Source organism: Mustela putorius, unplaced genomic scaffold (assembly GCF_011764305.1).
Source record: "Mustela putorius furo isolate JIRA1106 unplaced genomic scaffold, ASM1176430v1.1 tig00000040_pilon_pilon_pilon, whole genome shotgun sequence".
NCBI classification, from domain to species: domain Eukaryota; kingdom Metazoa; phylum Chordata; class Mammalia; order Carnivora; family Mustelidae; genus Mustela; species Mustela putorius.
The window spans coordinates 682,610-710,385 of record NW_025421261.1 but is presented as its reverse complement, the minus strand read 5'-3'; the positions used below and the strand labels follow the sequence as shown (position 1 = coordinate 710,385).

Sequence of the window (27,776 nt, the reverse complement as noted above, 5' to 3'; positions counted from 1 at the left end):
TTGGATTTGCAATTTTAACTCTGGGATAAATCTTTAGAGGCTGAAAATTTACCTATCGTTTCTAAATTTTGTAGGCACAGAAATAATGCTCTGATCGCCTTTCATGTCCATCAACTCTTTCAAAGAAGGACATGGCGAGTTCGTGCTGAACTAATTCAGGTTCTGAGGGGCTGAGAGACTAGAGTCACTCTCCGAAAGACAGCCGAGGCTGCTGGACCGAGAGAGCTCCACTCGGCCCCGGCAAGGTAAGGAGAAATGCTCTTGCTGTGACTCAGCAGATTTAGAAAAAGAGAAGCAGGACTTCTAGGTGTTTAGTTTCTCTGGACTTTATCAAAGGGGTAATATAACTTAATTTTTAGACATTCATCTCTCCTGGGGGATTTGATAATGTGGAAGGCTCGCATCCAGGGCAACGGTTGGTCCTGGGAGAGCAGCCTCAGAGTCGGGAGCAGACGTGTCTTACGAGAGCTCATCTCCTTTCCATGAGGGACAGCCACACCTCTGTTAGGGACAGGCTTATTAGTTACGCCCCAAGTGCAGCCACCTAAAGAATGAAGAGTGATGGCAGGGGTCCGCCTCTCCTCTCTGCTGACTGAGGTTTCACAGGTTCATTTTCCCCGCCAGGAAAGGAGGGATTCATCCAAAGGGGAAAGGAACCCAGTGTGTGGGGCGCAGCACACTCCGCACGGGCGGGCAGAGCCCTTGTCCTGAGCACACGCTCGTTCCCGGTCGTGTCTGTTCACCTCTCCTAACCTCACCAGAGCAGGGTCTGCCCCTGCAGACAGTGCCCATGTCTGCCCCGTTCTGCCCGTGCATGAGAGGGGCAGCTCAACCCAGTGACTCAAGTTGTGTGCACACCAGATCTCCAGCCAGCTCTGGCACACCACAGCGGACACACTCATCTCCCTCTGTCTGACGACGGCGTCTCTTTCTCAAGTGGTCCTAAACTCAGAACAAGGGAACAGAGAGCGTGAATAATTGTTACTTCTTAAATCCTCAACAAGTACCTGCGGACGAAACTCCCAAGCTTTGAAAACAGGCCAATGATTAGAAGATAAGAGCGTCACTCAACAGGTCATTGACTGCGCATCTTACCTTGATTTGGATGCAGAGGTACAGTGATATTGTATATGATCTTTCCGCTTGGCCTCTCAGAGTCTATGAAGGAGAGGGAATGAGGCTGAATCACAGTCAGGGCATCCTCCCGAGCCTAAACAACATTTAAGGAAGAAGAAGAAAAAACAGGGTGATGAAAACAAAAGCCAGAGGCAAAAACAAACCTTATTTAAAAAGCAGAAACAACCACAAAAATAAAAACAAAAAACACACTCACTCTGGGCTTTTAAATTAGTTACAGCAAAATATTTTCCTGAAAGCTCGAAGAAGGATCTGGTCTCTTGCACTGCAGATCTGTCTTGGCCTTAAGAACCTCAGAGGGTCATAGAATCTTCTAGTTCTCTTGCACTCTCCCCTCCCCTGCCTGCTGTCCCCAGGTTTGTGTTGGTGCCTACTGTGGGGTGTCCCAACATGACCCCTTTTCCCCAGGTGGGACTCGCCGTGGGACGCGTCAACACGAGCCAGCGCAGCCCGCTCTCCTCCTGTCCTGCTGTTCCCGGCTGGGCCACTACATCTCTGCTCCTCTGACGTCATGGGCTGAGGCTGCATCTGCTAAGAAGCCCTCCCTGACCCCTCCAGCTCTGCCAACGGGAACTGTGATGTTTTCAAAGGGCAAAAGATGAACTCACCTCAAACACCAAAAGACACTGATCATTTGAATCCCAAGGTTTAGGAATTATTTATTAAAGCGCATAAAACTAGAGCATGTTTTGTCTCCATTGTACCCTTCAAAAGGACTACATTTTGCTTTTCTCTTCCAGTCCTCAGTATCCAAGGAAGGGGTCAGGCAAAATTAATCAAAAGGCCAATGTGTACATAGTTTTTTACTGTCCATTCACTTGTATATAGCCATAACCCACCAACAGTGACAACTCTCGGAGAGAGAGAGAGAGATTTCGAATCCCATGACCAGGCATGACAGGAGGTGGGTTAACAGGGGGTTGTGTTAATAACAGCAGCAAAAACATACAGAAGGGAGATGAGAAAAGGGAAACCAGTGTGAGGACAGGCCCTTGCCTGGGTCACATACACAAGACAGAACCAAAATATCCGGCTCCCTGCCTGCTCTCCGAGCTGACCCCTGCAGGGCTGAGTGGGACACGCTGTCCTCGTCTTTGAAGCTCTGCTTCTTCCAGAAGAAATTTCCCCACTTAGGAAAGGATTAAGTGGGGCTCAGTCATTCCCAGGCGGGAGGGTGTGGTGCTGCTCCTGTAACCCGTGAAAAGATTGAAGGTTGCAGTTGCTTTGTAAGTGTCCTGCAGGCACACTTGTCCTGGGAGAGGCGGCATTGGCAGGTTTGGACAACCCCCCTAGAGTAGAGAGTCATATCTCAGGCCCCTGCTCGGGTCTGGAATGTCATGAGTAAGGGAAGTAAGAGTTACAAACAGCTGCTGGTCTCTCGCTCTAAAATAAAACAAGTAAGGACAACAAATGAAAAATCAAGGCCCTGTGGGAAGTGTTTACAGCCTACGCGGGTGCATACACACCTATACCCGCGAGCAGGGGTGGGCACAGCCATGCGGACAGAAAAGGGCAGGCTCAGCACCTCGTTCAGCTCCTCCCCTGTTCATCTCGAAGCCGTCGGAGCATCTGAAAATTCTCGGGGTACTAGGAGATATTTTTGACGATCTAGATGCCCCTAAAATAATCCAGCCATTAGAAGAGGGACTGGACAGAGGCACATGGACGAAGGGAAATACATGCCAGCCCAGAGAGCATATTGTATTATGGAATCTATTGACGTAATTTCTCTACTAATAGAACGGGCAGGAGGTAGAAAAAGTAAGGACTTGATTCCCTGAAGAAAGCAATATCGAGTCTGACATATATTAAAGTACAATCAATTTTAATATTGGCTATTTGGGATGTTCAATATTTATCAATTAAACATAGTAAGAAATGAAAGATTGCATTCCACAGAAATCATTACAGAAGACACTTTTTTATTAAAATATCTGTCAACAATCGAGAAGTACAGAATAATGTTTCTCATAATACCCATGTGACCTCTGCATATGTCTGGAATCCACCTGCTTCTCCCCAACGCCGCTGCCACCACCCTGCTGGGAGCCGCAGTCACACGTGGTCACCAGGACAGCCTCCCCACCTGCCCACCTGCAATCCATTTCAGCCCAACAGCCAGCCAAAAAGGAGGTTCGACCTCTGTGGCTCAGCACCTGGTCAGGGCTCTCCATTTCACCCAGAAAAAACCTGAAGTCCCTCCAATGGCCCGAGAGGACTTATAAGCTCTGCCCCGACCCCTCCCTCTGCCCGCCTCCCTGCCCCCGACACACACACTGGGCCCATCTGTGAATCTGAGACTCTCACACGCGCTCTCTCTGCTCCAGCCACACTGGCTTCCCCGCTGCTCCCTGAACACGGACGCCCACCCCGCAACGGGACGTGTCTAAACACTCGGCTCCCTGGGTCGCCCACCCCGCAACGGGACGTGTCTAAACACACGGCTCCCTGGGTCTGGAGCACTTTCCCTTCGCGCCTCTCCTCCTCACCTCCTGCAAGTCTTTCTTAACACATCTTTATATTTGTTCGTTTGTTTGTAAGATTTTATTTATTTATTTGACAGAGATCACGAGCAGGCAGAGAGGCAGGCAGAGAGAGAGGAGGAAGCAGGCTCCCCGCTGAGCAGAGAGCCCGATGCGGGACTCGATCCCAGGACCCTGAGATCATGACCTGAGCCGAAGGCAGCGGCTTAACCCACTGAGCCACCCAGGCGCCCCCATCTTTGTTTTAATAAAGCTCAGCTCGTTTCCATCTGCAATCCGGGCCGCCTCTGCTGTTGCCACCACCGCATTTCTGACCCCCTTGACCTTGGTCTTACGTTTTGTTTTCCCATAATACTTTCCACTCACATGCAACCTATGAGTTATTTATTTGATTTACGACTTATTGTCGATCCCCTCCTGCCCCAAGACAATGGAAACTCCGTGGGAACGTGGATTTTTGTTTGTTCGTGGATAGATCCCAAGCACCTAGCACATGAAAGAGCTCAATAAAAATTTGTTGAGTGAATGGAAAATATCATTATGAGAAGATTAGGCTAAGAAGTAAAATAATGAGAATACTTTTATAGCAACTTAATTAAAAAAATATTTTCCATCATCTTTCAATGTTGTCTAAAGAGAGGCAAACACTTCAACATGTAAGCCTTAGCAAAGGGAGTGTGTGATTTAAATCTTTGGGATCCCAGGTCAGGATTTATAAACAACATTATTATTTCAGCGGCCATTAAAAGAAAGACCACTTTCACCTGTCGACTGTCATATTAGCAAAGCAGCAAAGCTCATGGCTGACTTCAGAAATTAAATACCCATGAAAAATAAGAAGACGAGATGAGTAGAAGGGGTTCTACAAGAAATCATCTTCTCACACAGTTTGGTTAGGACAACAAAATTAATTCACTCCCCTACACACGTAGCGAATATTCAGTCAGAACCTATGCTGGGCAGGTCCCCCCAAAGAGCCTGTGGGAGACACACAATGAATCAGATGCAGACTTTTTCCTCAAGGATTTCTGGTTTTTGGTAAGGGGAGTTTGTAAATAACTCCAACGTAGAGACTGCTAAGTACTGTGAAAGGCTCAGATAAAGCACAGGAGGAATTCCAAGGACAAAGAAATGTCCAGAAACCGCAGATAACAATTTTATTAGTGTTTGAAAAGGTCTCAAGAAAAAACATGGACCGATAAGTCCGCAGCCATAAACCCAATATGGCATGCCCAGACTTGAGATTACAGGACAAACAGCTCAGCTGTTCCAACCGAGCCCCTGCTCACCCCAGGGAGAGTGGTTTTAAGAGAACCCTTGTTCCAGCGATCACTGCGGAGACAAGTCGAACTAGGAGGGCTTCTGCAAGACTGTCCTCTCAAGTGGTGACCATGGGCAACCCCCCTCTGAGTACCACAACTATCTGAGAAAGGACTTAGCGAATATGCTTTCGCGTTAAGAGATAAGAGAATTTCTTTCCCCTTTAAGAAGAGAACGGAAATACGACGTTCGAAGTATGTGTTTGTACGCGTATACCCATATGATTAATTCATTTGAATTTGAAGGTGAGATAGTAAAGGGAATTATTAGCTGTGTGAAAGTAGGTCTGAAAATGATTCATTTGGTCAACAGATATTCACTAAGCAAGTACTTCTACATGAGTCATTGCGTTAGATGCGGAGAAGGTACCAAGATTAATTAAAGATTTTGTCCTTAAGGATCTTGTAAGTCAAACAGTGGATGGTTACTTGGAAAACTGAGTTAATGTAAAGTTATTAACTTATTTGCTGAATCTCACACTATGCTATGCTATTTATTGGTAAACATGCTTGTTTATAGATCTCCTTGCCCAACTTTGATATATATACCCTAAATGTATATATCTCAGATTACACACACAGAGAGACACACACAGACACACAACACATATATATTATATACACACACATATATATCTTATAATATTATTCAGACTAGACACATCTTGTACATGCACGTAGGCACATAGTTCTGGTGGAGCGCTACAAAACAAATTTGGTAGGACACCATTTAAAGGATTGGATTTGATGAAGAGCATTATAGAAAGGCCATAGAACAAATTTCCATTTAGGCAGGTATTATTTTTATGCTGCTTTTTACTCTATGCAATCTTCCTGGGGAATCTCAGGCCCGAGCATGAAACCACCACATGTCATTAATGATTCTCAGAGGTTTACGTCCCGCAGAGAGTATCTACTGATCTTCTGCCAGCCTTGACCAGGCACACCTTTTGTAAGCGCCTCCCACTGAACTCGTCACGGCCTCCAGCGCTCCCCCTTCCTGAAGTCCACATACATTCCTGACCTCGTGAAGGGCATCCTTCCGTATCAGAAACTGGGCCGTTTTACCCACTTCTACACAGCTGACCTCTAGGACTCTAGATCTCTTTTAATCTCTCCCTATGTTCTTTACACCATCTTAACCACTTTTAAGGGCACAGGACAGGAGTGTTAACTGTATACACGTCGTTGTGGAACACATGTCTAGAACGTTTTCATCTTTCAGAACTGAAACTCAATATCCACTGGAGAAAATCAGCTCCCCAATTCCCTCTGCTCCCCTCTACCCCCGCCCCTGCAGGGGCCACTACCTTTCCACGTTGTGTTTCGGAAAGTGTCACTACTTTAGGTAGCTCCCGTAAGGGGAATCAAGCAGTATTTGCCCTTTGCGGACCGGCTTACTTCACTCAGGTAATGTCCTCAAGGTTCATACATTCTGGAGCACAGCAGGACTTCCTTAAAGAGTGAATGACAGCCTGTTGTTGTGTATAACATAATTTCTCCATCTATGTATCGCCTGAAGGACATTTCAGATGCTCCTGCCTCTCAGCCATCCGCATCCCGCGGCAGTATACACGGGTGTGCCGTTGTCTCTGAGATCTCACGGACCCCTCAGTCCCTACTGCCCCCCAGGCGGTACGTGCTACCGGACCTTCTTGTTCGAGATGCCTGTAACGGCCTATGCCTTGGCCTCCTCGTTCTCTGTCTGGAGCCCATGGTGCGTGTTATTTTCACTACAGCCAGAACGATTTTCCTAAGTGGAAAATCTGATCACACCCCCTCTCTGCTATGAATCGTTCCGCACCCTACTTGCCCCAAAACATCCTTTCAGGACAAAATGGAAATACTTCATCTCATCTGTAAGGTCCTCTATGATCTGACTCTCATTTCTTACTTCTTTTTCACCGAGGGATTTATGCTCTGGCCAACTGAACTCTCTGCAATTCCTCAAACATGTCATGGTATCCTGTGTCTCTCACTTTTTTCACCTGCTGCTCGTCTGCCTGGCATGAATTTCCCTCTATTTGCAGTCTAGATAAAGGGGGTTTCAAGTGTGGTGAGCAGAGCAGAAGCAACGGCATCACTTGGAAACTCGTTAGAAATGCACATTCTCGGCTCTAGACCAGATCTACTAAATTAGAAAACCCCGGGGTAGGCTCCAGCAATCTGTGGTCTAACCAACCTTACAGGTGATCCTAAGGAGGCTGAAATTTGAGTCCACGCTCTAGAGATAATTTACACATCAACCAGCTCAGCTCACCTCCAAGAGAAAGCCTTCCGCGACCTCCCCCACGCTCCACTGGACTAGGTGTCTCCCTACTTGCTTCCAGAGTGTGACTCTGCTTGCGTATCATATCAGAGCGTTCGTCATGTCCTGGTTGTCATTGCTTACTTATTTGCTTGTTTTAGACTCTAAGTTGCTTGAGAAGAGAGACTGTGTTTTATAGTCATTGAACTTCCAATACATTTCACGGCCCTTGGGATAAATTAGGGACTCGAAAGTGTTTATCGGGATGACCGAATGACTGGAGAGGGGGACTCCTGTCCTTAAACACAGATATGGGTATACAATATTTGTATTTAGAACATTCATGATGTATCTACCAAATATGTGCAAAACGAATGTACTTAGGTGAGTCCAAATCACTAAAGAGAAAATGTGTTTTTGTCACAGATTTCAAGTATATCCGATAGTAATGGCCCCAATTCATGTCAAAAGAAATACAAGCTGTGTAGATTCTAAGGAACAAAAGAGTGGGCTAATCACATTTTACAGTAAACTCACCTTTGTGGTACCCTAAATTAGACAAGACAGATGCGACTTGCACACATGCAACCTGAGGCCCTAAAGGTTAAGCAGCGTGAGAAGCTTCTAGAGGTCCACAGCTACAGAGTGGGAATGGCGCCACCGTCTTTGGCTCCTGGCCCATTTTTCCCCTCTAAACCCAAAATAACACTGCATTAGCATTTGGCAAGAAATGCGCATGCACATTTTTCTTTACACTTTACAGAAAATTCTGATCCAAGTTCCTCCAGTCAGAATGATGAATTATAGACCTTATAGTGCTGCTGAATTATGATTTCTTTAAATTATGGTTTATGGTGGAAATGCCGATACCAGCTATTCATTAAAAACTTTCTGTTTCCCCCTTTATGTCTCTGTCATGCCCCAGACCCATAATTTCTAAAACCACGGCTGCTCTCTTTGTTGTGGCTCAGGGCTGATACACTACTTTGGAGTGTAATTATGTGGGCGCTAACTAAAATGTGAACCTTTATGATTAATTTACGAGATCTTATATGCTTGGGGCTCTGTCTAGAACAGGGGTTCTGGCTTTCCATACCCCCTAGATACGGGGTTACAGTGCAGCTGCTAATTGTCTGAACTCAGCTTCATGTACCAATTTAGCTGTCACCTTGCTTCAAACCTGTCCACGCGCCCACACTCCTTCCTCACAGCGCACAAGACCTTCCGTGATGGAGCTCACCAGGCTCCGCATCCTCACTCCTCTGCCTCCTCCTGACCTGCTGGGGATCATCCCACCCATCACGGTGTCCTTCACCTCCGGGTCTCTGGAGGTGCTGCTCTAACGTCCAGGACAGCCCTGCACTGCCACCTCTCCGTTTCGTCTGACCTGCCTCTCCAACTGCCATTTGGGTAACTGGTACTTATTTCTTTGGATTCGGCAAAGGCATCCCTTTCTCCAGGAAAGTTTCATAATGGGAAAACAAACCCAAACGCTCCTCACAGGGCTTCTAAAACACAGACCGGCCGTTTCTCCAGCAAGGTGGAGGCGGAGCGGACTGAGCAATGACCCCCACATGGTTCTGGTAAAATGGACACAAGCTCCAAACTCCCTCCCAGCACCCAAGGAGGCCCCGGGACCTCCGGGATGCTCTAAAAAGGACAGAAGTGGTGGACGGGAGGTTGCGGTGGATTCCACATCACCTTCCCTCTACCCTCTTGTTGACATGAACAAGAAATGTGTTCCCGAGACTGGTTCTTACTGGCCCCAGGGTCCACACTCTGAGTCACGCATTCACCAGACACAAAAGCGGGGTGCTCTATTAAACCCCAGCAGCGCGCCTCCTCCACGCGCAAACTGCGAGCCCCTCCACCCAACTTACAGTCATGTGGAGAGATGCTCCGCGCGAGAGTTTAGGCGCCCCGGGTGTCTGCGGTAAGATCGCAATGTTGAACGTGCGGCTCTCCAGGTGTGTGTGGGCGTCTGTGGCACTGGACACCTGCAAGGAAACGTGACACTGGTGAGCCTCTCATCTGTGCTGGGCACAGCCTGTTTGTGCGTGTTTGCTTTACCCCTTGAAACCATCTGTCTTGGAATTCTATGCATTTTTGCATTATGATTTTCATTCTGCTCTTCATTTCAATGCTAATGTTTTACTGATTATGAAAAAACCATGTAATCATTTTAGGCAGTTCTAAAAATGCACAGAAATACAAATAAAAACTAAAAAAGCCAGAATTTCACTAGGTAAAAATAGAAGTTATTAACATATTGATGCATTTTGGTTTAGTCTATTTTCTATAGATAAGTGAAACTTTAGATACAATTACATGTTCCACATTTTTACCAAACGTAATAATGTGATGTTTTGCTATTTCGTTAAACAATCTTGAAAACATGATTTTTGATAGCTACGTATCTCATTATAAGCATATATGACACATGATTTATATGTGATTTTTTTTCTAGTTCTTTAAACTTTATCCAGCACAGATACGTACACCTAAACTATAAATGACAAATCTCAGCCTCGTCACTGCAAAAGCGAGATTAATAACATTTACAATTAGAAGAGTCACCAAATCGACCTCTTTTTGCTTCAAAATGCTAAAAAATGATGCTTTGCCGATGCCAATAGCTTTTCTCCTCCCTCTGTGATCTTGAGCTGCCCCTTGAGCCCTCCGTCTCTCCTTGGTCTGCTCCACCAGGGGCAGAGACCTGCTGAGGCCGAAGTGGGCATATATAGCTGCAGTAATCGCACAGGAGGGGGCGGTGTTCTCTCACGTCGGAGGATAAGCAGGAATGGCAGTCCTTGCCCTGTGTCTTCTCAAGTCGTGCCCAACAGAAAACCTGTCTTCTCTATGTCCATCCCACCAGAGGCCTGGAGATCAAGCTTTGGAATATCCACACGTTTTCAAAAAGACATCTTATGGTGTGTCATTATGAATAATTCAGTAACAATAGCGATGATTCCCTAACATCGGTCACAGGCGCAGCACTCTGCTACCTACTTTTCAAAAGTTATCTTACTTATCTACTTACTAATCTATCTACCAAGGAGCTATTATCTCTTATTTTAAAGATGAGGAAACTGAAGGGCATAGAAGTTGAGCAAGGTGTCTAAGTCATGGTCAGTAAGGGTCAGTATTCAGCCAGGTCAGCGGTTCATGATCTTCCCACTGACCAAGATGGCTCAATTTGGAAACTTTAGAACCTTAGGAAAGGGGAAAATATGCTCTGTTTTTTGAAAAAAAACAAAAAGAATGGAACACCATGTAGGTAGTGAAATGTGCGTATACTACCAAGCAAAGAAATCACTCCTTGCTTCCTCAGTAAAGATACTGGTGTGAAATAAACGTTGGTCTTTTCATACCGAAAGCCCCAAGGCCGATTCAACATGATCTGAATATACCAAAGCCAGTTCCCTCCTATGCCCCCAAATGATGTAAATGTACATGCTTTCTTCTCACTGTGCCATGCTCTACTTTTTAATGCCACTGTGTTACATAAATCCCAAGTTTTCCATGCAAAGTGACAGATGGGGTGCATTGACGGCTCATGATGGCACATCAGCATTAAAACAAAATTAAATCCATGAAACTCATTATATTGCATTTTCTGCTTTAAAAAAAGAAAAGAGAAAGGGAAGAAAGGGAAGAATCATTAGAACAGCATCTTTTTTAGTTTAAAATCCTTCTGGGACACTAAAATGATGAATGAGAGAAGTTGCAACCATTTATTTTAGCACACAACTACAGTGTCTGTGTCATTTCAAACCAAAAGATGAGGCAAGCCTATAAAACAATGAGGCTTTAAAATCACACCGAAACTTCCACATCCAGGAGAACATAATCTCAGAGAGTTGTTTCACATTTGCAATAAAGATGCCGTCCGTGCTCAGGATGCACTTTCTGGAATGCCTTCAGAGAGAGAGCTCACAAATCACCGGAGGAAACCGAGCTTGTTGCTGCATAATTGCTCCCTGTTTTAACCAAAAATAATTACTGCTCTTCTTACCAGACAGGACTCTGGCTGACTCTTGGCATTTTGGTTATTTTTTTTAAAGAATTTTTATTTATTTATTTGACACAGAGAAAGAGATCACAAGTAGGCAGAGAGGGAGGCAGAGGAAGGGAAGCAGGCTCCTTGCTGAGCAGAGAGCCCCATGTGGGGCTCCATCCCAGGACCCTGAGATCATGACCTGAGCAGAAGGCAGAGGCTTAACCCAGTGAGCCACCAGGGCGCCCTCTTTGGCTGTTTTTAAAAATCAACTTCCGAAGGATGATTTACTGTCTCTACTGAGGATGTGATAAAGAAAATCCCATAGATTGTGAAGAAGATTTCAGCTCAGGGTTCTAAACACGTCTTGAGGAAAATGTGTGAAGACTTTCCAAAGGGAACCCCTTTCAAAGTAAGAATGTTCAGCTGCCGTGTCTCAAATTCTAGTGCATCTGTTTTTAAAAAAGATCAGTTACTTTTGCTTTTCTATAATTACCCGTTTAGTAACCAAGTTGCAAAGGCAAGCCAGTATCACTTTGAGCAGGTAAGGAGACTCCTTCCCGGGGAGGTGCTCCGGATGGAGAAGGTCCTCCATCCCGACACCGATAAAGGCAAAGGCAGATCCGAGGATTCCAGTTTGCTGAGGTGCCTTCTTATGATTAAGGTCTTTGCCTCCATTCTGACTCATTCTCTGAGGACTGTGCAGTTCCCCAGGTGCTAAAAATGAAGACGCTAACTTGGCAGACGGCACGTGAGGCTTGCTCACCCCTGGGATGTTCCAGATGCTCAGGATCATCTCATTTTATTTTATTTTTTTAAAAGATTTTATTTATTTATTTGACAGACAGAGATCACAAGTAGGCAGAGAGGCAGGCAGAGAGAGAGAGAGAGGGAAGCAGGCTCCCCGCGGAGCAGAGAGCCCGTCGCGGGGCTCGATCCCAGGACCCTAGGATCATGACCTGAGCCGAAGGCAGAGGCTTTAACCCACTGAGCCACCCAGGCGTCCCTCACCTCGTTTTAATACTGGCCCAGTTTAGCTCATCTGCTCCCTGGAAAAGCACGTCTTTTGTACTATATGTACTAGTCAGGCAAGGAAGACGGCCACACCAGGCCTCAGGAACGGGATGGGCGGGAATTTTAGCAAGGCGGGCGGCTTACTGTGGCAGCTTATCCCCAGCTGGTTCAGGACAAAGGAAAAGCCTCAGACTCCAGACCCCGAGGGTCCCCGGCCCCGCGTTGGCTGCTCAGCCCCCATGAGAGCTTCTCTATATTTTCTCGGACATTTTCCCAAATTCCTCTCCGCATCTACATTTTGATGCTGTTTCTCATTCGAAGTTCCTCATTCCTTTGTACTTCTATTCAAGTCTTTATTTCCAAATTGCCCTTGACGTAAGTTTGCCCAATTTTATTGATCTTTCCCAAGACTCGGGGTTTGTGCTCATTATGTATTCTCCTGTTTTATACTGAATCAATGCCTCTGCTTATCTTTATGAATTCCTCTCTTTGCTTTCCTTAGGTTTCTCTTGTGGTTTTGTAGCTTCACTTAGTCCATTTATTTTCATATTTTCTGCTCAATAATAAGAGCTTAAAGCCATCAATGTTCTGGAGTATTATTTTGTCCACATCATCTAAGTTTTGAGGAGTTATTTCCTCCTCATCAACATTTCTTAATAGTTTGCCATTTTGATGTCCTTTTAGAACGAGTAATTATTTAGGAGACTGTTTAAAAAATTCTAAATGGTTTGCCTTTTTGGTTTGGCCTCTTATTATTAATTTCTAATTATGTGTGATAAGTGCCAGAGAATGCGCTCACTATAATTTCTTGTTCTTTAATTGATGGACGGCCTCCGAACGGTCTATTTGTCTTAGTCTGCTCAGGCTACTATAACAAAAATATATAAACTGAGTGGCTCATGAACAAGGGAAACTTATTTCTTGTACTTCTGGAGACTGGAAGTCTGGAGCAGGGTGCCAGCTTGGTTAGGTTCTGGTGGGGGATCTTTTCTGGGTTGCAGACCACTGACTTCTCATTGTGTTTCCACGGCAGGGAGCAGGGAAGCGGGGTGGGGGGGCAGCGAGCTCTCTTGTGTACTAATCCCATCCATGAGAGCACAGCCCTCATGACCTCATCTAATCCTTGTCACCTACCACGGGTTTCACGTCCATATACCACTGCACAGGGAGGGGGCGGGATTGCAACATACACATCTCAGGACACAGACATTCAGTCTATGGCACTGGTATTTGCTCAAGCTTTATAAATGGCCGTGACACACCCACGCATAGTGACAGGCAGTACTCTACATGTTCCATACGTATTAACTCATTAAATCCTCATAGTAATTCTATTTTACAGATGAGAAAAATGAAGCACAAGGACTTCACCAAAGTAATTTTCCCAATGTTGTACAGCCAGTGCACAGCAAAACTGAAATATGAACCCACTGGGTTTGGCTGCTAAGCTTCTGATCTTATCATAAGATGGTAAATGTTCCAAAAACATTTGAAAAAAGAAATATTTTTTCCTCCATAGGGCACTGTAATATTTGGAAAAAAATTTTTTGCTAGACACTTTGGCCATTACCTATTAAAAACTCCCTGCCATGAGATGACTCTGCTTGGAGAGTTATTGTAAGACCGAGTTGGGAGATTAGAAAACCTGTCAATGCTATTAATTACATTTATTCTTCCTCCAAATGTAATTTCCAGGCAACAGAGAAAATGACCCAAATTGCATAAAAGTAAGAGCGAGGGCTTTCATGAGACCATCCGGACATCAGAAAAGATGTCAGTCAGCCGTAGAGGGTACCTGGAAGAGGAAGGAGTCGCTCTGGGCCGGGACTCCCGAGTGCCTGTACCACACGATGCCTTCGTTGATGTCGCGCTGGGTGAAGGTGCTGGTGGGAGTGGCCGCCCTCCCATCAGGCAGGGGCTGCCCTTCCCCCGCCGGGCTGTCCGCAGGCATATCGACCAGCAGGACCACCTCTCCTAGGAAAGCCACAGAGTTAGTGAGGGTCTCTGGGAAATGGAAAAGTTGGTCAGAGCTCTCATCTCCTTGGCTACTATCTATTTATCTGTCTTCCTTCCTTTCTTTTTTTCTTTCTAAGAGAAATTAGGTACTCCTTTGTTTTTAACCCAAGGCGAAGAAAAGTATGTTAGCACAGAACGCAATAGGCATCATCAAATTCACCTCCAGACACAGAATTCCCAGTCTCTCAGCTAAAACACACTAAAAGTAATTCAAGGGCACTGCAGGTATGAGGTGTATCAATTAGGTCACATAAAATCGCGAAGACAGCAAACATTCACTGGCTGGATGGACTGGGCACCGGATGGGTTCATTTGTACCTGTAACTTCTGTGTAGCAGGAAATGAGTTCTAATCCACACGATTTCAGTGTAAACACAATGGGAAATTTGAAAAAATTCAGAGTCACTCTTGGGAGAATTCTGTACAATGAGAATGATGTTAGCTGGCCCTGGGATGCTTAGGGTAGGGACCACATGAAGCACATTATGCGATGGTTCAAACCCGGCTGCGTGAGCTTTACATGGGCTTCATCAGCCTCTGTTCCTCTTAGTAAAATGAGAATTATTCATGGGTATTTAAAAAGGATGTTGGTCATCCTTTTCATTATATTATTTCATCCTTTTTTTTTTTTAAAGATTTTATTTATTTATTTGACAGAGAGACACAGCGAGAGAGGAAACACAAGCAGGGGGAGTGAGAAAGGGAGAAGCAGGCTTCCCGCTGAGCAGGGAGCCCGATGCGGCGCTCGATCCTGGGATCATGACCCAAGCTGAAGGCAGCCGCTTAATGACAGAGCCCCCCAGGCGCCCCTGATTTGATCCTTCTGAAGATGCTCTTATTATCTGCATTTAAAAGACAGGTCTTTAGGCTCAGAGAAGTTCAGTAACTTCTTCAGGTTCACAAATGGTATGTGAAGGAGTTGAGATTCGAATCCGAAGCTCAGGCTCTGGGTCATGAATCTCTGTCTCCAGTCACGGTTGTTTTGTGTTCACAGTCCTGCATCTACCCTCCAGGAACTCATCTTGTTTTCTCCTCCATCATTCCGTAGACCTCACTGGGATGGAAGCAAGGACACCTCAATCTGGTTCTAACGCTTGCTCTCGACCGGAAGCTACCGTTTTTGTTCGAGTGAAATTGCAAATATGGAGGCGTTACGGAAGCAAGTGAAATTTCACCAGGACAGTATGCCCTCAAGGGTCGGCGAAACAGGAGAACGGATGAGCCGCTGAAAACAGAAGCCACGTTCTCATGAAAATCCACCCAATAACAACTTGAGAGGAGCCTCCGTCCACGCAGATGGTAAGAGGGAAGGGGGGGGGCGAGGTTCTCCAGCGGGACACCCAGATCTTAGTACACACAGCAGACAGCTGAAAACACCCTCAATTACACTAGAGCAATTTTCTAACTTGAAGGAAATATTCCTTCTAATATGTATAGGCACTAAATTCGAATTCAAAATCAGCATAGTATCCTGGACGGTGATGAGGTACTGAAGTAAGGAAAAAGCCATCCGTAGTCTTCTTTAAAAAATCATGTGTAGAATCAACTCACTCGAGTTTCCTTTAGTATTGTTTCTCATTTATACCTAAGTCACAAATTCCGTTAGCCATCTCTCTCTGGTTTGGCCTCTGTTCATAATATATACGGGTTTTTCCAAGATATAGATTGTTTAGGAATGTGGGTACAGCTGCAAAATATTTGAAAGTAGACTTCTACAATGAAAATGTAAAGAGTAGAAAAATAGAAAATACTCAAATGCTAATTTTCTAGCTGTTCTTCTTTATAATAGGAAAACTAAGCAGACCTAATGAAATAAACCTGTTTTTCCAGATTTAAAAAAAATTGCCATGTTATGCAGATGAACAGGAACCAGAGGATATTGACTAATCCCATAAATTTCAACTCAGATCATAGTGACTGAATGCGTGTTAGGTGCTAGCTATCACGCTAGCCCCTTCAGGAATGGGGATTCAAAGATAAGCAAGGCATAGTTCCTACCCATAAGATCATCCCCCATAAGCAACCAGGAGCCACTGTGAGATTTCAGTAGGTGAATTGCACGAACTGACTTAGAACACAAAACATATACGATCAGAACACAGGGAGCCTATGACCAACCCGTTAAAGAGGCTGAGTTTTATTTTATAAAAATAGTAATCAGAGTAATTAACATTTATGTAGACAATTGGATCAAGTGTGAGGCAACTGCAACATCCGGATGAACGGCAGTAAGTTTGGAAAGAAAGAAACAGACGTGAGAGTCACTAAGCAAGTGGAAGCAACGGGCCTGGACACTTGTAGTTGTGAAGGGTGCGAGATGGGGAGGGACCCGGGAGTCCCCTGCTGACAGGAGAGGCAGCAATGCCCTGGATGCATGAGCGGGGGTGGGGGCAGCTCAGCACTGGGTCTGCTGAATACCAGATGCCTTTGTGCTAAGCCCATGAGGAGATGGAGAAGTATCAGTATTTTGTGGGTTCACCACAGCAAGGTGAGAGATTTTGTGTCATACCCCACCTCTGCTTTTATTATGACAAATACAAGCAGCCGACCTTTTAGATATATGGAAATCCAGGCTTACAAAACAGTCTAGGTTTAAAGAAAAGGAATAATAGTCTCCACTTGGGATTTCCTTAATACTGATGTCTACGGTTGAATCAAGAATTCTGAGGGGGAAATTTGATAGGTATTAAGAATTAGAATCTCACTGGAACCTCCATGAATTATTTGGGGATTGACAAAATTTGTATTAAAGCTTTCTTACTCGATGCTAAATAATTTAGAGTTGGCAATGTGTTGGATGAAGTCAGGTTTTCCCCCTAATGATACTTAAGTAACTTCATTAAAACCATCTCATTAAATTTATTTTCAAACTTGTGAAGTAGCTAAAGGTACAAGTACTAATCAACTTGTCCACACTTCTATCTGAGAGCAGTGATGAGTCTGTAAGTGGTGGAATTTGGGTCCATCATGCATTTGCAAGCAATTTACGTTTGGTTCAGATCCCTGGTCAGGTCTTCACAAAACGTCTAAAGCCGAGCCTGGACATTCTAAGGTGAGGAGGGAGTGCACAGTAGGTGGGGTCGCAGCGGGGAAGGGGTCCACAGATTCACACCACCGCGACAGACGGATGTGACCAGACTGGTGTGCACTGGGCTTCCAGTTCCCACGGCCGCCTTCACTTCTGAGTGCTTCTTAAGGGTAATGTGATTGGATTATTACTGATAGGGGGCTCTGGACACACAGAAGGAGGATTCTGTTCACAGGGAGAAGTTAATTAAGAGACTTATAGTAGGATAGGGTCACAGGCAAGCCTACATGGCATTATCAAGCCAAAATGGCTTAAAAAATAATTTAATTCAGCACTGTTCTTTTTAAGAGTTAAACTGAATATTGGAATATTGGGCTGTCTCTAGGAAATTAAATTTTTTGGCTTTTAATGATCAAGATAAAGGTAGAGAATTTAATACATCAAACGGGTCAAAGATTTTTAGAGCTGAAAAGGACTTAAACATTATCGAGCTGAAAATCAGTGGATAAAAGAACACGAAGTTGAATAAGGTCGGCGGACTAATTAGTAGCATTGTATCCACTTGGCCTCCTGGTTTTGATCATTGTTCCATTGTTCTGCAAGATGCTATCATTGAGGGAAGCTAGATTAAAGGTATTCAAGGGCTCTTTGTACTATTTTTGCAACTTTACAGTAAGTCTAAAATTATTTTCAAATAAATAGTTAAAAAAAATTATCTAGCCTAACCTTTCAAAGAAAACTAAGGCTCAAAGGAATCCACTTGCCTTCCTCAAAGTTACACAACTATAATAAAAGACACCCCAGCTAGAGCAACGATTTTATAATTATATTAATTCTTAATTAGATTATGCTTTTCAATGTCTTTGTTACATTGGAATTATTTTTATTTTTTAAAGTCTTTTTTATGCAAAGACTTTATTTATTTATTTGACAGAGATCACAAGTAGGCAGAGAGGCAGGCAGAGAGAGGGGGAAGCAGGCTCCTGCTGAGCAGAGAGCCCGATGCGGGGCTCGATCCCAGGACCCTGGGATCACGACCCGAGCTGAAGGCAGAAGCTTTAACCCACTGAGCCACCCAGGTACCCCTAAGTCTTCTTTTTTTCGAGAGAGAGAGAGAGAGAGAGAGAGAGTGTGTGTGTGTGTGTGTGTGTGTGTGTGTGTGTGAGAGTGGGGGGTGGGAGGGTCATGGGAGGGACAGAGGGAGGGAGAGAGAATCTTAGGCAGCCTCCACACTCATGGTGCAGAGCCTGGTGTGGGGCTCCATTTCAGGACCCTGAACACACGGCCTGAGTTATAATCAAGAGTCGGTTGCTTGGCACACTGAGCCACCCAGGTGCCCCATTGGAATTACTTTTAAATTGCACAAAAGTTAACTTTTCCCCCCTCACTACAGAAAATAATTTTTAAAATCTGGAAACCAGAGAAAAACAGATTATTATTCCTGCGCTATTTAACACGCCAAGAAAGTTTTTATTTGTAGTGAATAAATATTTTTCACTTTGAAAAATATAATTTTCATTTTCAGGTGATCTTTTTAATTCTTTTAAAAAACATACCTGCCTATTCTTTTATTTTTATGGTCTTGGTTATTGCCTTACAGTTTCAATTCTTTCTTTTGTGTCTTTAAATCATTTCAATATGCTTGTTTTATAGTTTTTATGATTACTCCTTTGTTTGAAATCCTTGGAATTTTAAACATTTTGTTCATTTTTCTTATGATACTATGGATTGCTTCCTCATTTGTTCTGTAATTTTGAATTCTGAGCTAATCTTCAGCAGTTTGGGCTGTGAGAATCCTGAAATTCGGAGTTGAGGGTGGATATTCCGCAACAGTTTCTACCAGTTTCTGCAAGGGACCCAAGAATTATCATTGGCTTGAGATTAATATTCATAGGAATGTCTCAGCATTGGGTTTCTCAGACCATGGGCAAGTATAACTTCACCCTGGATCTGTGGGAGAAACAGGCGAGAAGTTCTTTCTTGGCAGACTTTTTTGCTCTACTCCAAGCCCTGGGAAACACAGGTAGGTTTCTTTGCCATCTCTCTGGGCTGGTGCCCTTCTTGTTTTCTATTCTGTCCCTCGAAATGAAAGTCTTTCCAGAGTCCCAGTTTTATGCAAGATCTTAACTTCTCTATTTCTGCATGGCATTACCTCTCGAGCCCTTGGGTTACGGGGACACATACAAGCCTCTCAGGGAAGCTGTTCCATCAGCATATGCCCAGACTGGCTTTAAGCTCCTTCTTTGCTTGCTACCTGGAGATTTCTCTCTATTCTTGAAAGGTCAGCCACGAGGGCCCTATAATTCTTATCATCTTTTATCCACCTTTTCTAGATGATGACGAGGGGAAAATTTTCAAGTTATCATTCTCTACTATCTTGCTAGGAGTGGAAGTAACAACAAAGATCTTTAAAAGTGTTTTTATGTAAAACTTTTTTTTTTTTTTAAAGTCTCAACAAGAAGTCTGGCAATGTTCTGGAGGGAGCGTAAGGTGGAGTATGAGAGCCCGAGCTTCAAAATTAAACTGACATTATTAGCTATATATGCTGAAAGGAACTATGTATTAGCAAGTTACTTTCTCTGTAAAATGAATCTACTTTAAAACTTAAATTTTGGATTTCATGTTTACTCGCAGAAAATTTAAATTTTGGATCTCATATATACTAACAGGTCTACATTACTTAGCATATCACCTGATACAGAATATGTGTACAGTATCACAGTAATTTTGATGATTCTGTGTTTAAATGAGACCTGTGAGGTATTAGAAAGTCAGTCACTGGAATCCCAAGCTCGCTGCATGGCGTCATACCATAGCAAGTCCAAGACTGCTGGACACAACGATGAGATCACGAGAAAGGAAAAGAAAAGTTACCAAATTGTGGGTGGTCCTGGGTAATTTTGTAGACGATTTCTGAGGCACTGGCACCTGGAGCTTCAGCCTGTAAGATTCTGTTGGTAATCTGCAGCATCCCGCCTTCTGGAACCCACACCATTGAGTTAGCCATAAGCCGGAGACCTGCGTCATTCTAGAATGAGGAAAGAGTACAGAGTTAAGCCCAAGCCAAAACAAACATATATATATGTTTGTGTGTATATATATATTTAAACACACATACACACACTATATATAATGTATATTATATACATTATTATATAAAAATTCTATTTACAAATAATATATACAAATTTATAAGTATATTTAAATTTAATATGTATTTTTATAAATATATATTTCTCTGTGTATATATGTGTGTGTGTATATACACATATGTGTATGTATATATGTACATGTATATATCAGCCCTTAGAAACATAAGTTATCAGGTACTATTGTTGCCAGCCATCACCTAACAAGAGGTATTCATAGCTCCAGAGTCGCACTATGGATTACGTATGTATATTGTGTGTAGACACATGTATGTGTATGTATATATGTACATATCCTATTTTTTTCCTTTACTTTATCATAAGCAAATAACTTTTCTCATTCATCCATTTCTCTCTTTCATTCGTCCCCCTCACTGTCCCTCTACTCTCCCCACCCACTCCTACTCAAGCATTACACACTAAGCACCCATCAGAGGCTGGCTCTCTTGCCAGAGGCCCAGGATATATAAGAATGCCTAAACAAGATGTCAGTTTGAGAACATACAGTCTAGTCGTCCCGCCGCAGACAACTAATCAGGGCGTATCACAACGATATTCTGTAAGAGGTTGGAGCAGGGTGCTGTGGGAGAATAACGGGAAAAGGGGGTTTCCTCTTTGGGGGAGGAATGCTCAGGAAGGCTTTGCTATGGAAATATCATTTAACTCTTGAATGACCAAAACATGGCCCTTCTAAGAGAGAAGTACTGAAATGGACTCTGTGCAGAGGCAAAGACACGAGACAGTGCACTGTATCTGGGCAAGAAGAATTTATGGGGCCAGGAGAGGGGTGAATAAGAAGGGACACTCTCTTGAAGTTGGCAGGCAGAAGGTAGAGGATGTACTAAAGGTCTCCATTTATCTTGTAAGCCCAGTAAAGTCAACACGCGTCTCCAGGGAAGGAACGGGGATGAACAGTCTGGGGTTTATGAAGTTTCCGTCAGCGGGAGATGAAAGGGGCTAGAACTGACATGTGTCTGGGGCTATAGAAACCATTTATCAAATTCTTGTAATGGCTCAGGTGAGAGAAGATGAAACAGTCATTGCCGTGGGAACAGAGAGTTAGAACCAGTTTCCAGAAACACTAGAGGCCAAACTGACAGACCTTGATGACTGAAAGCGAAGCCTTAGAAACAACAGCTGGGAGGAGCTGACTGGAAGAAATCACCTCTTTCGCCTCCCCCACCCCGAGAAGGCAACCATTTTAGTTGCTAAAGCTACTGTCACGAAAGTGCTGCCATTCTCGATTTGCAAGGTGTGCGCCTCTTCCAGTCTCATGACTGACATTTTCCATGGAAGGAGGTTAGTGAGTCTGTGTTCAGCTTTCAATCTGTTTTTGTACTTCAAAAATCAGTAAATCTGGGGTTCTAAAATAGGGCATTTCAACGGGGACGTTTTTATAAATTATTGTTATTACTTTCAAATATGCCAACATTTGAAACACCAGAACAGAGCAATACCCCTCCCAGGAGGGGCATATTCAGGGCAGAAGACAACAAATAGGCCTTTGCAGTCCCTTGGCATGAGAGCATTTGCTCCCCACAAGAGGTGGTCCTGGCCATTTTCACTACAGTCACCAGGGAACCGAGTCAAACAGTGCCCAGGAGAACAGCAGCAGAAGCACCTTCTATTATGATCAGTGCTCAGGGGCAAACTCCCTAGAATTTTCTCCCTTCACGATTGATACAGCATATTAGTTACAAAAACATCAAAATGTGCCAAGAATTTTCCTCTCTACTTACCCCCCCTGAATTCTGGGGGAAAAGTCCCAATTAACTCCAGCAGAGTTTCATATAAGATAATACACTCAGACCCAGGCATCTTAATTGCCAGAAATCTCTCTAATAGCAGCCGCCTCGTCAAGTCTGATCATGGTTACAGAAATCAGTCATACGCCAACAACCAAATTATGGGACTAATAAGGCAATGTGGTTTTTCATATTCCAAGCAAGTAAGTACTGTGACCTGAATGCATGTCCCCAGATGTCCCTCCCACTACATTTCTATCTTGGCCACACTTTACCAACCCAACACAATTCTTTAATTCCTTGTGACTGTAAATCTTTAGGAGACAGTACTCCTTTTATGTCAGTGTTAGAACAAACATCTGGAAGTGTTAGGCAACATCTGGAAGCTTATTACAAGTTAAGAATCTCAGACCCCACCCCAGATCCTAAATTAGATCTGTATTTTATTTTTTTCACCAACTTTACTGAAGTGTATTTGACAAATAAAAGTTGTACATAGGTAAGGTGCACAATATGATGTTTTGATATACATATACATTGTGAAATTCAAGCTAATTAGGAAATCTATCACTCATATAGCTATACTTTTGTATGTGTATGTGGTAAAAACACTTAAGGTCAACCCACTCAGCAAATTTCGGGTGTATGATACAGTATCAAGTACAGCCACCATGCTATACATTGTATCTCCAGAATTTATTCATCCCTAGTAACTGAACCTCTATATCCATTGACTAACATCTCCCCATTTCTCCTACGCAGCTCCTGGCAACCGCCATTCTGCTCTGCTATTATGAGCTGCGCTTTTTAAGATTCCAAATATAAATGAGATCATGCAGAATTTGTCTTTTTTCTGTCTGGCTTATTTTACTTAGCATACTGTTTTTCAAGCTCATCTATGCTGTCACAAATGACAGGATTTCCTTTTTTTAAGGCTGAATAATATTCCATTAGATACATAGATCACATTTTCTTTATCCATTTTTTAAAAATACTTATTTATTTGTTTTAGAGAGAGAAAGCAAGCAAGCGGGGGTGGGGAGGAGCAGAGGGTGAGAGAGAGAGAACCCTGAGGCTGGACCCCCCACTGGGGGGTGAAGCCCAATGTGGGACTTGATCCCAGGACCCCAAGATCATGGCCGGAGATGAAATCAAGAACTGGAGCTCAACCAGCTGAGCCACCCAGCTGCCTCCTCTTTATCCTTTTATCCATCAGGAGACACTTAGGCTCTTTTCATACCTTGCCTGTTGTGACTAATGTTACAATAAACATGTGAGTACGTATATCTCTATGAGACACAGATTTCATTTCTTTTAGATATATACCTGGAAGCGAGGTTGCTGGATCATATGACAGCTCTGTTTTTAGCTTCCTGAGGACCCTCCATACTGTTTTCCATAATGGCTGCATCAATTTACATTCCCACCGAGAGTGTATACAGGTTCCCTGTTCCCAGTACCTTCACCAACTCTTGTTATCTTCTGTCTTTTTGATTACAGCCATTCTAACAGGTATGAGGTAATAACTCATTGTGGTTTTGATTTTCATTTCCCTAATGATGAGTGATACTGAACGTATTTTCATGTACCTCTTGGCCATTTTATGTCTTCTTTTGAGAAAGGTCCATGCAGGTCCTAAGGCCACATTTTAATTGGATGATAAAGATGATGATTTTGCTATTGAGTTGTCTGAGTTCCTCATATGGTCTAAATATTAATTCTTTATCAGATATATGGTTTCAAATATTTTCTCCCATTTGGTAGGCTGCCTTTTCATTTCATTGACTGTTTACTTTGCCATCAGCTTTGTACTCTGATGTGTTTCCACTTGTATTTGAAGAGGATTCCCAGGGGATGTGGAGTCACGCTAAAGCAGGAGAAGCAGAGCTCAGGAAAGAAATAGTAATGGGTTCAGAGTGGTTCTCCTGAACCCCCCAGACAGGTCTTTCAGAATATTTACATTTCTAACTTCTGTTTCCAAATCATTTGTTTATAATACATAAGAAGAAACAGACAACTATCTAAGGGAAAGAAGTATAATTCTTCCCACTCATTATAATGAAGATGGTTTTATCAGTTGTCTTCTTCTGGGAGAGAGCCCAGGGAAGATTCAGGAAGAAATGAATAGAAGCCTATATATCATCTTTTCTATAGTTAAAGTGTCCAGAAAAGCCAAACAAATTTTAACGCATTTCCCCAATGATTCTGACATTTTGCAATTTCTTTATCTCCTTGTAGTTATTTTTTCCTTCTTCTGCACAATGGTGCATATATCCCTGTAAGCTCAAGAAATTAGCCATAACATGAGCTGAATAATCTCCTGTCTAGTGATGTTTTATATGTCCTTCGGGGTACCACATTAGAAAGCAATAAAATCCCAAAAAGGGGTTATGGGGGCATAATCAAAAGAGGGCTTTAAATTAAGTAGTTCTTGTAATTCATTTCATAAAACAATGGGCATAGGGAAATGTTGGCAATAAAGTTTGGCCATTATATATTGTGTTACAAATAAAAATATTAATGTTGTAAACCAGAAGTAAGGACCTAAGCTTCTATCATTAGGAGGAAAAATCTCACAAATAAAATGAAAACTTCCTCCCCTAAAATAAATGTTGGGGCATACATGATGATTTCAAATGACAGTGTACCCTAACCCCAGGTCCAACTACTCGAGCTAAAAAATTTTAAAACTTAATCAAGTATTAAAGGACTATAATTGGATATAACAACAGTCCTAAGATTTTATTTATTTTGTTAAAAAATGCCTTATTTTGCAAAGGTTCATTTATACCATAGTTTTTAAAATGCAGCCTTTAAGGACACTGTGGATTTTAGGGAAGGATCATGCAGGGTTGACATAAAACGTGAGACTCGGATGCTATTTGCCAGGATAAAGGATGGAAAGATACTTAGACCGTTTGTTTGGGTGTTTGTCAGTGGGTGTGTGGGCTCCTTAGAAGCCCTGTGCCTTCAGGTCAAGAATATAGAACCTTCTCTCCATGTAGATTTCAACTACTTCATAAACAAAATTTAGTAATTAGATAGAACCAGTTTTTGAATGTATACTCTGAGCAACACACCTTATAAGATGCCAAATTGAACAAGCTAAGTAAGTCCATAAAAGATGAAACCCTGGGGCATCTGGGTGGCTCAGTTGTTGGGCATCTGCCCAGAGTCCCGGGATCAAGTCCCATGTCCAGCTCCCTGCTCAGCGGGAGTCTGCTTCTCTCTCTGACCCTCACCCTGCTTGTTCTCTCTCTCTCTCTCTCTCTCAAATAAATAGACTAAAACCTTAAAAAAAAAAAAAAAGGTGAAACCCTGACATGTGGTAAGGATTTATTTATTTATGAGAGAGACTCTTATTCAAAAACTGAACACTTTTGTGCCATACTTCTAATTGTCCCAAACACCCTTATTATCAAGAAGCATCCACGCCAGACAACCACTGGGAGAACAAGTGTTAAGAACATTGGGGAAAGCACAATCGGGCCGCTAGTCACACACAAGCCTTACCAAGGGCAAACAGCCAGAGCAGACTTAGCAACAGAATTTTCCATCCAGTTCATAGCATGATACTTGGGGGGTTTTCACATCAAAGCACTACCCGATGGCAGAAAGCAACTGCTTCAACAACAACAAACGAGGTCACAAAGGTCATCAGATTTATTGCCAGAGTGGACGAGGAGGCCTGATTCCCAGAGACGCCGTAATGAAAAAGAAGCTTGGCTTGAAAGACTGGCAGCGGAGAGAAGCCCACCAATAAGCTTTTCCCTGCCTAGATTTTAGCCCTTATTAGATGCCGAAATGCTTTAAAATCATATCTCCAGTGGGCTCGGGTTTGATAATCCACACAATTAATGAAAGCCTGTTCAGCAAGCATTCTTTATTACCTTTTAATCTTCTTGATTTCTTTTGCTTCCCCCAACCCTGACAGAGCATGTTTCGACATCAGTCCTGAATCTATTTTCTCTTCAGCAGCTCAGCATAAGCCTGGAGGGCAGTACATTTCCTCACTGCCAGGCCAAGGATGAAACTTTGGAGGAAGTGATGCAGAACTTGAGAAATGAGAGTGGAGCCGACAGCTCCCATGCTTATTCCCAGATAGGCCACCCCAACATCAGCAGAGGTGGCCCGAAGTCTTCTCATCTGATGCAAGAGACGGATTCTAACATAGGAACACAGGAACTAGCCTCACTCAAGCTGTTGCATCCCTCCAAATATCTATCCATCCAACAAAAATGCGCTGAACTCCTATGATCAAGAGATCAAGAGAGGAAGACTAAAAGAGTTGCTGCTCACACACAGTTTTCTTTCTCTCTCTCTCTCTCTCCCCTTTCACTTGTGTCAGCGGGTTAAGTTTTCTACTGAACAACACTGGGATTAATTTGTACATCCATTCCTCAGGAATTAGACCTAATCCCCTTCACCATGACACTTAAACCACCAGGTAGACATCAGCCAGTAATTGGCCTGACTTCAAGTTTAATACACAGGCGGGCTCCGTGTAGGGACTTGGATGCCCACCTTCAGAAGTGGCTATCAGAATGAAATCAATCATGTCTGACTATACATGTACTGGAAGCCATTAACAGCTGAAGGATTTTTTTTCTTCCTGGGCTCTGGCAGACTTATGATTATAAATAGCTTCACTTGTAACAAGATGTGGTGAGTCCAGAGGGAAGATTCCAGGAGGCTTGGGCCCAGACTGCTTGGATAGGACATTGACAAAATGACTAAATTGCTGTCTCCATTCTGTCAATTAGGGGGATCAGAATATATATGACCAAAACATCGAAAAATATGGGCTAGAATGAAAAAAGCTATGTGGGCTACGTGTGATGGGCCAGAACACACTTGAGTCGAAACCACAGCTCCAACAGGAAATACCTTTATAAAAAAATAAACATTTTTAAACTTTAAAAAATGTTTTTATACCTTTTCTTCAGTTTCCCTTTTTTTGAAAATTAGAGATAATAATTGTACAAACATCCTGGAAGGATCATGAGCATCAAATGAAATAATTTACATCAACACGACTGATCCAATAAAGGTTAAAAACAAAACAAACAAAAACACCTCCCACCCATAGTAGAACTTCTAATAGAAGAAATAAGGTCAGGGTGCGTGGGTGGCTCAGTGGGTTAAAGCCTCTGCCTTCGGCTCAGGTCGTGATCTCAGGGTCCTGGGATCGAGCCCCACATCGGGCTCTCTCTGCTCAGCAGGGAGCCTGCTTCCTCCTCTCTCTCTGCCTGCCTCTCTGCCTACTTGTGATCTCTGTCTGTCAAATAAATAAATAAAATCTTTAAATAAAAAAAAGAAGAAGAAATAAGGTCACATGGCCCCACTCCTAACCTTCTTCATTAAAATATTGTAAAAATTAATATAAGAGATTTAAAGAAAAAGTACTTTGAATTCCTGAAAGGAAACATAGTATGCATTTGTAAAATATCCATGTTACAGAGTCAGATTCATTAGTATGTCCTGATGGATGCTGCGTTCATTATCCCAGGTCATTGGCTTAGAAGCCATTAATGAGTTCACCAGACGGACACAAACGCACAACGTACAGGAGACGGAGTGGCGGCAGGAGGAGGGAGGCACAGACATGGTAACACTGACATGAATCCCAACGTGTAAGTG

At 43.3% G+C, this 27,776-nt stretch overlaps 1 protein-coding gene across 3 annotated transcripts in view; it reads right to left on the bottom strand.

Annotated features, from left to right (window-relative positions):
• The window catches only part of FRAS1 (Fraser extracellular matrix complex subunit 1), a 410,546-nt gene that overhangs the window by 110,023 nt on the left and 272,747 nt on the right, over window positions 1-27,776 (bottom strand). For all 3 annotated transcript variants that reach the window (XM_045065725.1, XM_045066397.1, XM_045066061.1), the window contains 4 exons: window positions 20,117-20,270; window positions 13,994-14,172; window positions 9,068-9,184; window positions 1,096-1,210 (listed from right to left, as the gene is read on the bottom strand). In XM_045065725.1, the coding sequence (XP_044921660.1) occupies window positions 1,096-1,210; window positions 9,068-9,184; window positions 13,994-14,172; window positions 20,117-20,270 (565 nt within the window). The remainder of the gene's footprint in view (window positions 1-1,095; window positions 1,211-9,067; window positions 9,185-13,993; window positions 14,173-20,116; window positions 20,271-27,776) is intronic.